The sequence below is a fragment of the Dromaius novaehollandiae genome, chromosome 2 (assembly GCF_036370855.1).
Source record: "Dromaius novaehollandiae isolate bDroNov1 chromosome 2, bDroNov1.hap1, whole genome shotgun sequence".
Classification (NCBI taxonomy): domain Eukaryota; kingdom Metazoa; phylum Chordata; class Aves; order Casuariiformes; family Dromaiidae; genus Dromaius; species Dromaius novaehollandiae.
The window spans coordinates 100656265-100669979 of NC_088099.1; the positions used below are offsets into that span (position 1 = coordinate 100656265).

The 13715-nt window shown below is 42.4% G+C and overlaps 1 protein-coding gene across 2 annotated transcripts in view; it reads left to right on the plus strand.

Moving 5' to 3' along the window:
- Window positions 1-2293: 2293 nt before the first annotated feature.
- The window catches only part of ADTRP (androgen dependent TFPI regulating protein), a 32492-nt gene continuing 21070 nt past the window's right edge, over window positions 2294-13715 (plus strand). Inside the window, exons 1-3 of one of the 2 annotated variants that reach the window (XM_026104761.2) lie at window positions 2294-2913; window positions 10244-10378; window positions 11789-11890. In XM_026104761.2, the coding sequence (XP_025960546.2) occupies window positions 2761-2913; window positions 10244-10378; window positions 11789-11890 (390 nt within the window). In that variant the 5' untranslated portion in view covers window positions 2294-2760. The remainder of the gene's footprint in view (window positions 2914-10243; window positions 10379-11788; window positions 11891-13715) is intronic. The other variant, XM_026104762.2, reaches the window with a different exon arrangement.

A 13715-nucleotide genomic window follows, 5' to 3' on the forward strand; every position in this document is an offset into this window, starting at 1 on the left:
TTTCAGTGCAAAGTCAGATAAGTTGACTTACCTCACAGCCCTGGAAGAGGGCACAGGCTGAGAACATTTTGTCGATATAAGGCAATTTAGAGCTCCCATTACTTGTTACTATGCCTTAGCTGAACTGCATTAATGACCAAGTGGGAGCTCCTAGTGTGCTTTAGTACAAAGTCAGCTATCACTGTTTAATTCGGATAAGCCCCTGAAACGGACTGGGAACACTTGCAGTGCGCACTCGTGTGACTCAGCTGCAGGGGAGCAGCCGACTTGAGCTGAGCTGCAATACGAAGCAGATGGAGAACGGTAGCTCCTTAAACCATCCTGCAAGATCTGCAGCAGCACATCTGTCTGAGCCCTGATGTGCTCCCTCTTTCTTCCTCCTCTCTGCCTCCCCAGTGAAACGTTTTGGGCTGGATTTCCTGCTCCACTGAACCTTGAGTAGATGTTCACACCAATGGAAAGATGGCAGAAGATACCACTTTTCTAGTGTATTTTCTTGCTGCATCATACTGGCAGTGAAATAAAAAAGTCTTCATGAAGTGCGGGGTGTTAGACTTCAGATCCTATCTGGCACTCATTCTTTCTCTGTGATTTTTCTACCTCTGATCTTCATCTCTTAGCTTGGCTGAAGGATATGCATCTTGCTTCTTGTGTATGGGAAAACAAAACAGATGGTCTCAGTCTGTGGGACAGGTGTCCCCATCAGAAAACTGTCACCATACTTGACACCTTCTCAGCCATACTGGCCAAGATCCCCCAGAAGAGAAAAAAGGTACCTTGCCATTTTGCATACATTTACATTCATTTGCATAAATCCAGACACCTACTGAGCAGAAGCACATGCTTTCCTGTTTTAAAAGTTGCACTACAGCAAAATCCTCAAAAAGACTGGTGTGAAGATAACTTGTTAAGTGCTGAATGCCTGATGTCTTTAATATGCAAAACAATAACAAAAAAGGCCCTTCCATGCCATATTCCTACTCTTGTTCCTGCCTTCTGCCGCAGGGATCTGTCTTACCAAGGTGGAACAGAGGAAGCAGTTCATGCCAGCACTGCTCCCTCTCCCCAAAACATCTGTAAATGCAATTGAAAACTATTTTCTGCTGGATTTCTTAGGGAAAGACCAGTGACGCTGTCAGAGTCCAAAACAACATGCTCCCATCTTTTCTCCTTCACTCTTTTTTTTGTTCTTTCTGGCAAGGGGTTTTCTCCTCCAACCTCAAACAACCAGAAGAGGATCTACATTTATATTTTTCTAAGTGAGGCAGAAATATTTCATTTGGATTGTGATCACTGGAATGTCTGGGGAATCTGAATGTGGGTAATCTAAATTAGGAAAGAAGTCAATGAAACACAAGAGGATATTGAAGGGCCTAAGTGCGAAGGCTGTTTCTCAACATGCATGCACTTTGCTGTCTGAGTTCATGTGAAATCATCCCACGTGGAGCCTTAAGTCCAGCATCAGGGAAAAAAAATCTGAGAAAAAGACCAAAACAACCCAAAATGCAGCAGATTGCTCAACGGTCCCCAGGGGCCAGTTAGAAGGGCAAAAAAAGAGATCACTTAATGCACTCTGCTTGGCCGAAGCTCAGCCTGCCCCAACGGGACAGCCTCCCCATGGCAAGGAGAGGGTTCAGTCTCCATGTCCCACTCCAGAGCAGAGCTGGGATGAAGGCACTGGCACAGGCTCCCGCTCCCTGCCGCAGCACTCGGGGGGCAATTATACTGCTGACAGCACTGCAGTCACAGAGCCCAGGACCCAAATAGGAGATGCTGTGTGTATTTTCCAGTGTTAATTAGAGCTGCTCAGCAAGAGAGGAGGGGAGGGAAAAATGAACATTTTCATGAGAAATTTTTTGATGGCTGCATTTCGGGGTCATTTCATGAACATCGGCTCCTCGTTACCTTGGGCCACACACCACAACAGTGCCACACCACGGATGAGGGGTCATCTGAAGCTTAATATCAGTGACTAGAGAAGCAGGTAGGTGAGGAGCCCTGCTCAGGGCTTAGGTTTTGCCACCAGAGGCCTTTGCCCCTTGTCTCCATCCCCTGCCAGAGGCACAAAGTGACTCAGGCTTTGGCAGAGCCGCTGCACACATTTGTTAAGGATCCCAGCTGTGCGGAGTAGAGTGAAGGAGGCAGAGCCTTTCCCTACAAAAAATTGTCAACACTCACGGTGCTTTTCAACCCAAAGTACCTTTGCCTACCAATCCTTTCAGCTTCCTTTCCACTCTCATAGCATATTAACAAACCGATTGTTTCTCTTTCAGAGGCCGTTATGTTCCCCACTTCTTCCTCTGGCACAAGGAAAATCAGTCACAAAGATTTCCCAAGCTGAGCTGGAGACACGGCTGCACCAATAGCTGCAAACGAGGCAAATGCTGCTTGTTTTCACTCACTACCCGAAGCGTGACAGGCAGTTACACGCAAGCGGCAGCAGACCTCCTCCCCTCCTCCGACTTTTGCAAAAATACTTATATAACTCTGCAACTAATCCTCACTAATCTTGAGCAAGGCATCTAAATCCAAGGAATAAGACTATTCTTCCCCACCTCCCCAAACTTATCACTACAGTAAAAAAGAAAACAAACAGAAGCAAAGTTCACAGCATTGTAATATTCCTTTCAGTGCGAGCAAAGTGTCCTGAGTCTGCTCCGAAGTAAACTCTCCTGCCCTGCCGTTTCCCATGCACAGCAGCCGAGGACCTTAAGAGAAAAGCTGCTTTTGGACTGATTATCACTTGCTCGTAGCTGAAGCATGGAAATCTCTACTCTCACTGTGTACCATTGCCTTGCTTTTGTCTGGTATTTTTTTGTCAGCTATTCAATCACACTTGTAGGAACAGAAGACCGACCATCTGAAGTGTTCCTTTACGGTGGGCAGTGGAAATATTTGACAGTTCTCAATCTGGTAAGTGAACGTGTTGTACAGTGATACCAATATGTCTATTTGTTTGTCTGCCATCTGTGCCTCAAGACATATGCAGCTGCTGTATTTGCTGCTGTTGAACTGCTTCCTTTAATGGTTTACGCCCCAAAGGAAACTAAGCAGATACCCATGCTTGTACTGTGACATGTATTCACAGGTTTCATGTGGGAAGAATATTGGGTGACAAGGTGGTTGGCTTTCAAAGGGTAAGTACACTGAAGCTAGCTGCCTCCTCATACAACACAAGCTGTGAGGGAGAAGAGGGGGGAAAAAAGGTAGAATACATCCAGCCAGGATGTGTAAGTTTGAAGTGTGTTACTTAACCCTTAACTTACAGTTAAGCAACAGCAATACACATTAGAATGCTGCTTGCAGTTTGACTTCCATTTTTAGTAGGTTTGCATGCCTTGCAAGTTAAAGAAAAGGTGAAACAAAGTGTGATGCTAATTTTGCCACTCAGAGTGCATGCTTCATTTGAAAATCGGTTTAGAGCACGAGGGAAAGAAGTTCCAGCCTGTAAAGAGAGATATTTGTGACATTATTGCATGTGTTTTAATAGTGCTGTCAACTCTTTGCTGCATTTCCTAAAATTACACAGAAAAATGTTGACTGTAATGTGTTCCAGTTCTCCTGTTAGGCTAACGTGTCACTAGGTATAGATTGAAAGGAAAGTACCTAAGCTGCTCTGGGGGAGAAGGGTTGTTCGCAGTCCAGGTGCTTCACCAGTGACTCATGATGGTGGTGGTCATGGGCTGGAAAGATGGGACATGTTGGGGACATTCCTGCAAGCACAAGTTTCAGGGACACCTGCTAGTCTGAAGGATGACAAAAGGGACCTCCATAGCCTTTCCTCCGTTGTGCACAACAGGCAGAGTTAAATATCAGTGTAAGTTCTGGCCCTGCGTGTATTTATCTCCATCTTTAGAGGCATCATTTTATGACAGCACAGGAGTCACCCTACAGTAGAGTTTGATGGCAAACTCTCACGTATGCCTCTAGTGCCTAATGGAAATGTAAGTACAAGAGCACAGTATCACCTCTACTGGCACAGAGCCTAACCTAACAGGACCCCAGCTCCAAGCGGGGCCTCTGGAGACTCCAGGGGACTTCGGAAATATTTATAACCAAGAGCAGTGACTGCCATGTGAGGTACCCGACAACAGCCCAGGCTTCAGGGAGCCACAGCGTCCTTCTCAGGGGCCAAGCCCAAGGTAGTCAGAGTGGGAAGAAGGAGGGTGTATGTATCGCTGCAGTCAAGATTACATACATATGTTGCTCTATTAGCTTCTTATCAGTACGTTTTGGCTTTTTATGATGTTTTTTAAAACTAATTTTACTGAAACACCAATGATAAAATGGTCAGGATTCAATAACCTTAAGGATATCTAGATCCTAACTCTGGGAAGTGTGTTGGCATACATCAGCAGACTAAAGCACCAACAACCAGGGCCCGAACAAGCTGCTGCCTGTTTGCCCAGTTCCCCTCCTTGGGTTCTTGGATAAAGCTGGCCCCAATCAAGCACCAGCTGTACCCTCCAGCAAAGCAATGCCTCCATCCCCCATCTCCAGGCACAGCTATAATGAGATCTAACCCACCAGTATAATAACACGTGTCTAAAATATGAGGTCAAGAGGAGAAAGTGATCCTTATCTGAGTCTTTTGGGAAGCAGAAAGACTCATTGAAATTAGTATGCAGCTTCCTCCAGTGACCAGCAGTGGATGATCAGGGAAAGAAGACGTAAGACGAGTATGTAAGACAGAGAGTAAGTGTAAAATGATCCTTCCATGGGTCTAACCTCTTGGCTTGGCTTAACAAGGGTATACAGACCTGAACCAGAGGCTAAATCCAGGCCAATGTAGCTAATGCCTATTCAGAGCCTTTCTGATACACAGTCATCTATCTAAAGAAAAAACAGAACTATTTATACGTTTGTTACCTTCCATATCTTGTGGCAATGAATCCCATTTTGCCTGTGTGAGAAAGCAAATCATTTTGTTGGCGTAAGCCTGCTTTCTGATAACTGAATTGGATGCCTCTTTATTTCTGTTATAATTTAGTTGCCTTTCCCTGTTCACCTTTTCTTTGCCACTCATTATTTTAGAGACCTCTACCATATTTTTCCCTTAGTTATTCTTTCCTCCAGGCTGAAAGTTCTAATCTTTTTCATCTGTCATCACAAAGGGCTGCTTCTTCCATTAAAACATCCTTGTTGCCCTGCTCAGTAGTTTTTCTAGTTTTGAGAAGAGGTTAAGTAGGGCAGCCTGCAGCGGTCAAGCTATGAGCACAGCATGGATTTATACAGCGGCCTAAAGGTGTTTCCTAGTCTGTTGTTTTTTCCTTCTTAATAATTTTTAACTCTGTATTTGTCTTTTTTGATTACCAATAGGCAACAAGCTAGAGGTTTTAGTGAGAACACCAACACTGATTTTCACCTGTTATTCGATCTCTTGGGCGCTCAGTATCCTGAGATTCTTTTGCAGTCAGGCTTAGCTTTGACAGAAAAAAAAAATATGAAGCTTTATCACCTCACTGTTCACCTCCTTTTCTAGCTCACTCATTAATCTGCAGAACAGCTCAGGTCTTGTTAAATCTGAGTGAGTGGGGGCCCTTCCTTCACTTATCCAGTCCTTTGTTTCCTATCTTTTAACTAGTTATTGATCCAACCCTAACTCTAAAATGGAGCTGTCAGACAACAGGAAGATGATCTGGGCTGAAGACAACATTGCCTTTCTCTTGCACAGAAAAGGTGGTGACAGAGCAGGGAGTGGAAAATTGCTCCTTTGTGGCCTGTAGTCCTTCCCTCACAGAGATTTTTTTTTTTTCTGAAGAAAGGGTTGCTGAAGAGGGAAAGAGGTTGGGGGAAAGAAACATTTGTAGCTGGGGCTTAGAGCGGCAAAGCCCCCTTTCCTGATGTCCCCTTCAAACTGAGGAGCGCTCAGGCAGCTCCCTTCCCACACACGAGTCTGCAAATCACAACTGGGTTGCACTTCTATGATCTGGAAGTAGGCCCAGGAAATGCCTAGGGAGGCCAGGAAATATAGTCCCGGGGTAGAAGAGCAGACAAAAATTTCTGCTGGAAGATGCTGATTTGGAGGAACTGCCACACTGGGCTGGGCTGGGCTGGGCCCGTGCCTCCGAAACTGCCCCGAGCCAGGCAGAGAGACCACTCGTCCATCTCCTCTGTGTCCTGCCAGGCTGTGATTGCCTGGCTTCTGGCATTTGCCAGCTCCATCGCTTGGAAAATTCCCCCCCAAACTCCTCTTAGCTCTTTGGAACTGCTTATTAGAAGAGGCAAGAAATTCCTTTCTACAGAAAATTGCTGTGTCTCACTTGCTCTGATTTGAAATGAAAGATACTGGGAAATGCGACTTTTTCCAGGAATGGAAATGCAGTTGGACTCCTCGCTCTGCTGAAAGAATTTCTTCTAGATATGATCCTCTTTTAGCGACTCTTTCAGTTCCTTGCTATCCACATGATTCTCCCAAGAGAACTACAGCTCTGATCTTACTTTGTATTCAGCTATCTAGTTAATGATTATAGCAATCAAGACTAAAGAAGGAGCTATTTTTGTAAAAAAAAAGAAAAAAGAAAAAAAAAGAAAAAGAAAAAGATATGTAGGTTTAGTTTCAGAGGTGTTCATTGATCAATATTGAACAGGCTGAAATGTCAGATAAAAACAGTTTTGTATCCATTTGTCTTATACAAAACAGTTCAAGCTGAATCATTCATTGACTAATATCTGAGCTCATAAAAGTCTGCTCATTGCCATAAATCATAGTAAAACATTGCATGAGGAGACACTGCACCTTTAAAAAACTATTAATTGCATTCCTATCCCATTTTATTCCTTACACTTTTGTCTCCTATAATTGAAACGTTTTCAATTCTCCTGAAAGCTGTTTTTTATTTATTTCAAAATAGACCCAGTATTTATTATACATATTTTCCAGCATGTTATTGTGAGAATATATATGTGTCTATACTAAAAGCTCACTGTTATGTCTAATAGCCTACTTGGAATATTAGATTTATCCCCCCTTAAGGACAAAGCTTAGAGCCCAAGTTATTTACACTAGCTTGAGAATCCAATGTACTCATATAACTAGATCTTATATATGAAAATAAATCATGTCAGGTTAGTTAAATAGAAATACCCCTTTGATAAAAATGGGCAGCAGATAAAAATGAAGGCTTGTTTTTTTCACTATTCTTAGTTTGGAAAATCTATCTGGCCAATTTAAGCACTTCTAAAGCACCTAGCACCATGTAACTCTGCAGAGTTTATAGAGAAAAGCAAAATCTCTCCAAAAAGGATAATCAAATCCATATTCTCCTCTTTGGGTTAATCATTAGTTTTCTGAATGCTTCCAGTCCTCTTTCTATTCTTGTAGGAATACTTTAGGGGATCCTCTTTATTTACAGTCAGTGGATTTATATTCTATAAGTGGCTGCAATATATTTGCAAATGCCAGCACTGGTGGTTGGGAAATTCACAGGACATCTGGAATAATGTGATGTTTTCGTGTCAATTTTTTTTAATGTCAACATTTTCCCATTAGTGAAGGACTGCGAGGACTGGATGCACCTTTCTTGTAGGAATAAGCTTGAGTCTGGAAGAATGCAGATTTGGAGTCCTGATTCAAGTCTATCAGTGATTCATCTTGCCAGACTGTCTATTATTGGGATGCTAGGAAGGATTCGAGCTATGTTCGGTTTTCTTGTTTGAAAAGTATTTTTATATTCTCCCACTGCTCCTGAAAATGCAGGCTGATTACAAACTAACCGAAACCCCTTTGAGTGAGTCCTCACTAATGGACAAGGGTAGAGCTATGAGCACCACAAAAATAAACCCCTGAGACTGAGTTCGAACTCCTTTAGGAATTGGGGGGTTTTTTTATGTTCAACCAGAGAAATGGATCAGGTTACATATACAGATAAGTATTTTCCATATGGAAGATAACACTGTCCTCTCCTGCACATGACAGAATATTTACCAGACTGAGAATGTGGCTGTTTTGGGACTATCTGTTTCTTTTCAGAAATGTTTGTTTTAGTTAATTTTGAAAGGGAGTGGAGGGGGAGAAAAAGGGAGAAGCCTATCCCTGTCCTATGATTAATGCAAGTCCGACCATGAACGAGATAATAATAGCCCCATCCTCTGGGAACCATGCCTTTCCCTAATTGCTTTATTGGCAATTAGTCACCATGTGTCACCTGACTGTCACCACCCTCATGTAGCCATTTTTCATGCATTTTACAGAAAGTTACTGCTGGCTATATAGGGTGTAACAACGGCTTCCGTTCATCACGAGGCTTTTCTTAGCCCTTCAAGGACCAGGTTTTGGTGTTCTGGTGAGACCAAGCACTCAGACACATACTTGGGTTGAGCATGTCCTTAGCTCCAAGTACACTGTGCCCTAGTAAGTACTTTTCTGGACTAGGCCCCCAACTTGCAGGGTTGAGTCCCTAGTGACTGAAATTATGCCTAGAGTTACAGAAACTGACTGTGATACTGGAGAAAGAAAACCACATTTAAAAGAGCTGGTTTGTGTGTCTTGAAATTGAACAAAACATAAATCAGTTCTAATGAAACTGCTTAATTTTTATGTAAAAGTGTGGCTGTTCACCTCATTTTCTTCAGAGGAGACATGGGCCTTGCAGCTGATCTGGGCGATGTGTGACCTCTGATACACACTGCCTGGGTGACCCTGGGCACCTCACCTAGCCTGCGCTAGCATGTCCCTACCTGCACCCCACAGGTGTGTGTGGGGAGGGAGGGAGGCATGCCACCAGTCATTCGGATGGGCACTGGGCTGGAGTCTACCGTGGCCACCATATGGACTGTGCATGTCCTTTCCCTTTGCCTGGAAGCTGGGATATGGATGGGGATAGTTGTAGATAACTGCAAGGATATGTTAGTCAAGCAATCTACAGCCATTTTGTTCTCCAAGAGGACTCGGTCTCTAAAACTTTCTGAAAATGCTTGTGGAAGCACTTGTTTGAAGATGGGCATGGTAAAATCATAATCCTTTCCTTGCCTCAGATGCTTTGATAATAGAGGAATTTCTGAGGAAAAGGATTGCTCTAATTCTGTCCCCTCCCCAGCACCACCCTTCTCGGCTCCATCAGAAACTGATGAAGTAATCAGCCCCAACTTCAGACATCACGCGCTTCGCTCTAAATAAATATCTGAATCAGAGTAAGATCATGGCAAAAGAGATCTCATCCTGAAAGCTGTAACACAGCCTCTTTCCATCTAAGCAGCGCTAGCGTGTTGAGTATTTGCAATAGGCTGAATTTTGTGTATTGCATCTCTTCGGGACAACCTAGTCTTAAAAAGAAGAGGAAACCCCATGAGTTAAGAGTTGAATCAGACTTGGTGCTGAATGCAAGGCAGCAGGGAAAGAGAAGTACATTTCTGATAGGCTTTTTCTTGCTTTCTGACACATCTGGTTGAGCACGATCTGTTATGTAGCATTAGGAGAGACAATGAAGTAATCAGAAAAGCAATATTGGTTTAAATGACAATTTTCTGACAATCGCACACCCAATTTGCAGAATTGTATTGTATTACAGTGCACTTACCTGATTCTTTATAAATCCTTCCAGCACCCTTGCTAGACAGCCCTACCCTCATTATTTGCAAATGATATTTAAAAACAAAAAACACTCTAGAATTCATTAGTATCAACGAGTTATCTTACTTAGTCCTAGTTACTAAGGTGTGGATTTCTGTTTCTAAGCACTTCAAATTGTTTCCTGAATTCCTTTGAATTCAGCCAAAGAAGTTCTGATTTTGGTAACTTCTGCACCTAATTAACATGTTGGAGCATTTTGAGTTACTTGGCTGGTACAACACTGAGAGCAATTGCACCACGAGTCCCCAGAAAGAAGGGCCTGCATTGGCTAAACCATGGGAGAAGCTATCTAGCAATTGCTTTATGGGAAACCTTTCTTGGCATATTCTGAGTTTTGTTCTCTACTATTCCTACTCAGATACATTGAACATAACAATTAACATATAAAGTGTGAAGGAGCCAGCTTTCAACATGTCCTTCCACCGCTCCCATCTGAATCACATCACACATCTCTGTTTAGACTATTAGACGAGATACTGTTAAAGTTACCTCCCGAACTACTTTATTTAATCAGTTTAGGTTAGTAAAAAAGATTTAGCCAAAAGCTATTTCCCTCATGTGGGCTTGCAGCTCATGAACAAAACAGCTCCCTGAGGAGCAAGAACTGAGTTTATTGAGGAATGTGCTAATTAAAGCTGGATAAGTTTCCCTCATTAGGTGTAATTACTTTAGGTTTTGCAGGCTGTCTTCTATGGGGTGTCCTTCCTGGCTGATGTGTTGAGACTAATTAAGAAACTGCGATGTGTTAAGTGCGTAATTTCCAGCAGAGACCTTCTTTTCAGTGTCCTGACTTTCCCAGTGTCCACAGTAAGTAACCTCTGTACATAAAAATAATCAGTTTCCATATATCCATAGATGTATATAGCATAGCATGCACATAAACAGACAAGAACTAACAAGTAGGCTTTTTTTTACCATTTGAAAAGGGACTTGGACCATTTAAAAGAAGAAATGGTGCTCAGATCCACCTACAAGTCTCATTCATGGTTGAATGCAAAGCCTGTTGTACAAACTTCAGGGTTGCTGTCCCTGAACAAACACGAATTGACCCTGAGGGGTGAAGTGTAACCTCTCTGTTAATCTTCTGTTCCAAATAGCTTTGGCATTATCTACTTAATGGCATTTCTCTGAAGGGCAGCACGGGGCAGCAGGATATGAGACCTAAGAGGCAGTAAAATCTTACATTCCCTTCTCTTACTCCAGTATGGCTTTAAATAAGCGTAAGAGAGAAATAGATTCACAAGACATTAGTTCTAGCCATGGCCTACACCAGATTCACCGTGGATCATCTACTCCCACACAGACAATGCTTTTTCAAACTATTCCGGTGTTATGAGTTGAATGGGAACCAGAAGGTTACTTAGACATGTTGTTACTGCTGTGTGTGAGTGAAACTTGCAATCTCAAAGGGCTGAGAAGCACTGCTTAAATCTAGTCCACAGGCAGCTCAGCCTGCTGGCTCAGTAGAGAAGTCCTGCCAGTGATGGAGACAGTGGCATTGGCTCATTCTTCCTCACTGCACAGGCGTATTCACAAGGCTGCTGTCATATCCCCCAGGCATCCTCACACGCGCACGCTACAGAAGCACAGGCTCTCCTCAGTCTTCTAGCACCTCAAACCCCTGATTTCTAACCCCAGACACAAGATGTGCTCAACTAGCAAATGAGGCCAAGAAAGTGAAAATAAGCTCCTGGATATCAGTAGCTGAGAGCAGAGTTTGTTTCCTCCAGTTAAATTTTTCCACTGTAAATCATCCCCTATTGGAAGAGATGGGTGCCCACAATGCAGCTTGCTTCTGAAACTGCAATTGAGGAATTAGGCTTATGAATTTTAAAGATAGGGTAAGTTTTAGAAAGACTGTCTTATCGAGATCTGTTTTTACTTCGTTACTGAGCTGTGGCTTGACAACCAATCTCTGAGAACTTCTGGACCATCAAAAGATCCCATCTGTAAAAAAAAGTGAAGTTTAAAGTTAACCAAGTATTCCAAAGAAAATGTCATGGTTGGCAGTTTATAAAGGAAGGGTTTCTCACAGTATCAGCACAGAACACCGCACCTCACTGTAAATTCCTTTCTTTATGTTGTAACATGTGTGATATATCTAATTATCTGGCAATCCCACTATTTTTCATGTAGGAGATATTTTGCCTTCTCAGAAATGAAAGCACTATCCAAATCCCATCAACTATGTTTTTCTTTCATTTATTTTGTTTCCAGTTTGTGTCTGTATCCTTTTGGGCACTGTATACCTACAATCGAGAGCTGGTTTACCCCAAAAGCCTTGATGGAATCATCTCCCCATGGTTAAATCATGCAATGGTGAGTAAGAAACACCGCTGACTCTTGCACAGAATACAGTCTTTGCAATGCACATCCCATCATTGCGTTATGTAGCTTTCCAAAAGAGTTTCACAGCTGCTTCTTTCTCACGTCCTTCTTTCTACTTCTCTGAAGTTGATGTTGAGCTGTATACAACAAACAGATGCATGTGCTTGAAGTTGCCTAAAGAAGCCTTTTAGCACACAAGGAATGGCAGTGAATTATTGATTATCAAACCTCTCAAGTCAATGAAATGATGTGAAGTCATAGGTTAAAAAAAAATCCTGCTCGGTTATTGTAGCTCAAAAAATAAATTGTTTCTGCAAACATAAGTCTATAAAATACAAAATGGCTGGAAGTACAGCAAAGCATTTCTTAATTCTTAAAAAAGGTGAAAGAACCAAAGAACATATGACAGCTCAACAGCTAATAAGCTAATGTGTGCACAGCTTTGAATAGCTGGATTGAAATGATTGTTTACAGATTTCTATTAATACTTTCCAGATTTCTCCTTCATTTGCTCTGGCTGTTTTTATGATGTGTTGAATAATCACATATTTCTCATCAGTCAAGTGTAAGGAGGCTGACAGTAACATGGAAACTGTGGGTGGATTATAAGTTCATGGTGGCCTCATGGGGCTAATGGGAAGGGGGAGAGAAGGGAGAGGTTCAGTGCTAGACTTAATCAGAGGAGCCAAAAAGTATGAAATAATCGCACAGAAGTCTCAGCCTCATTTCTCTCCAGATTTCAGTTTCTTAAGCACAACACATTGCAACCCACTGCAACAGTGGCGATGCATTTTGAAGATAAATGCAAGAGGATTCAGGATTTTGAGCTGAAAACTCTTGTTAAATGTTTTGAACAGCCACTTGATTTACATATGCATATTCAGATACATGTGTCTGGAATCCAAACATACATAGGCATAGCCACATTACTGATATCCAAGTGACAAACTGCAGTCATTTTGCACTTTTAACCTTATCACCTGCTCTCTGCCCCCCAAATCCATCTCCACCAAGGCTCCGAAGCAGCACTCCAAACCTCCGAACAGATGCAAACAGGCGCTGCTCTTTCTCAAAAGCACTGTCAACCAAAAATAGGATCCCTCTTGTTCTCAATAACACACTGGTTAGAGATCCAGGAGTCAGTACCAGTGACCGGTCGAAGTTTCAACTCTTCGCAGTAATAGTTGTACTGGGAAAGGGAAGGGCACAGGATGGGGGTGAGAGGAGATGGGCTTTGCTTTCTGTTTTAATCTCAGAGCACAGCTGGGAATTTGCCCTTTCCATTTCCACGTTTGTTTATGACTCGGGTAGGTTGAGAGGTGCTGGAACTTACATTTTCATTTTATGTGGAAGAGCTATTTGCAGGAATTCCTAAAATGTATTCATTATAACTTCTTTCTTACCCTACCTACATCTACATTTCATAACAGAGTCATTTTAACCACAACAAAAAGCTTTTCCATCTCAGAAATGTCAAAAACAGGTGTTAAAAAAGAAAAACAATTCTTCCTCAAAATTATTTTGACGAGAGAAACTTCACACAAAGCAAACCTCTATCAAAACCTAGTATTTTATTTCTAAAGCTCTTAATACACTGCAGACATCTTGCCTTTGACAGTTCCTGGGTGGGAAGTTTTCCTTGCAGTAACTACTGACTGTAAGACATCTGCCGTGAGTGTAGACTGATGCCTGCTATTGACAATCCACATCTTTTTGGATGTGTTCCAATAACGGAGCATCTTAGAAGTCAACTATACACCAGTTCATTGGAGTAAACCATGTGCTGCATTGCATGGCTCTGAAACAAGGGCCATTG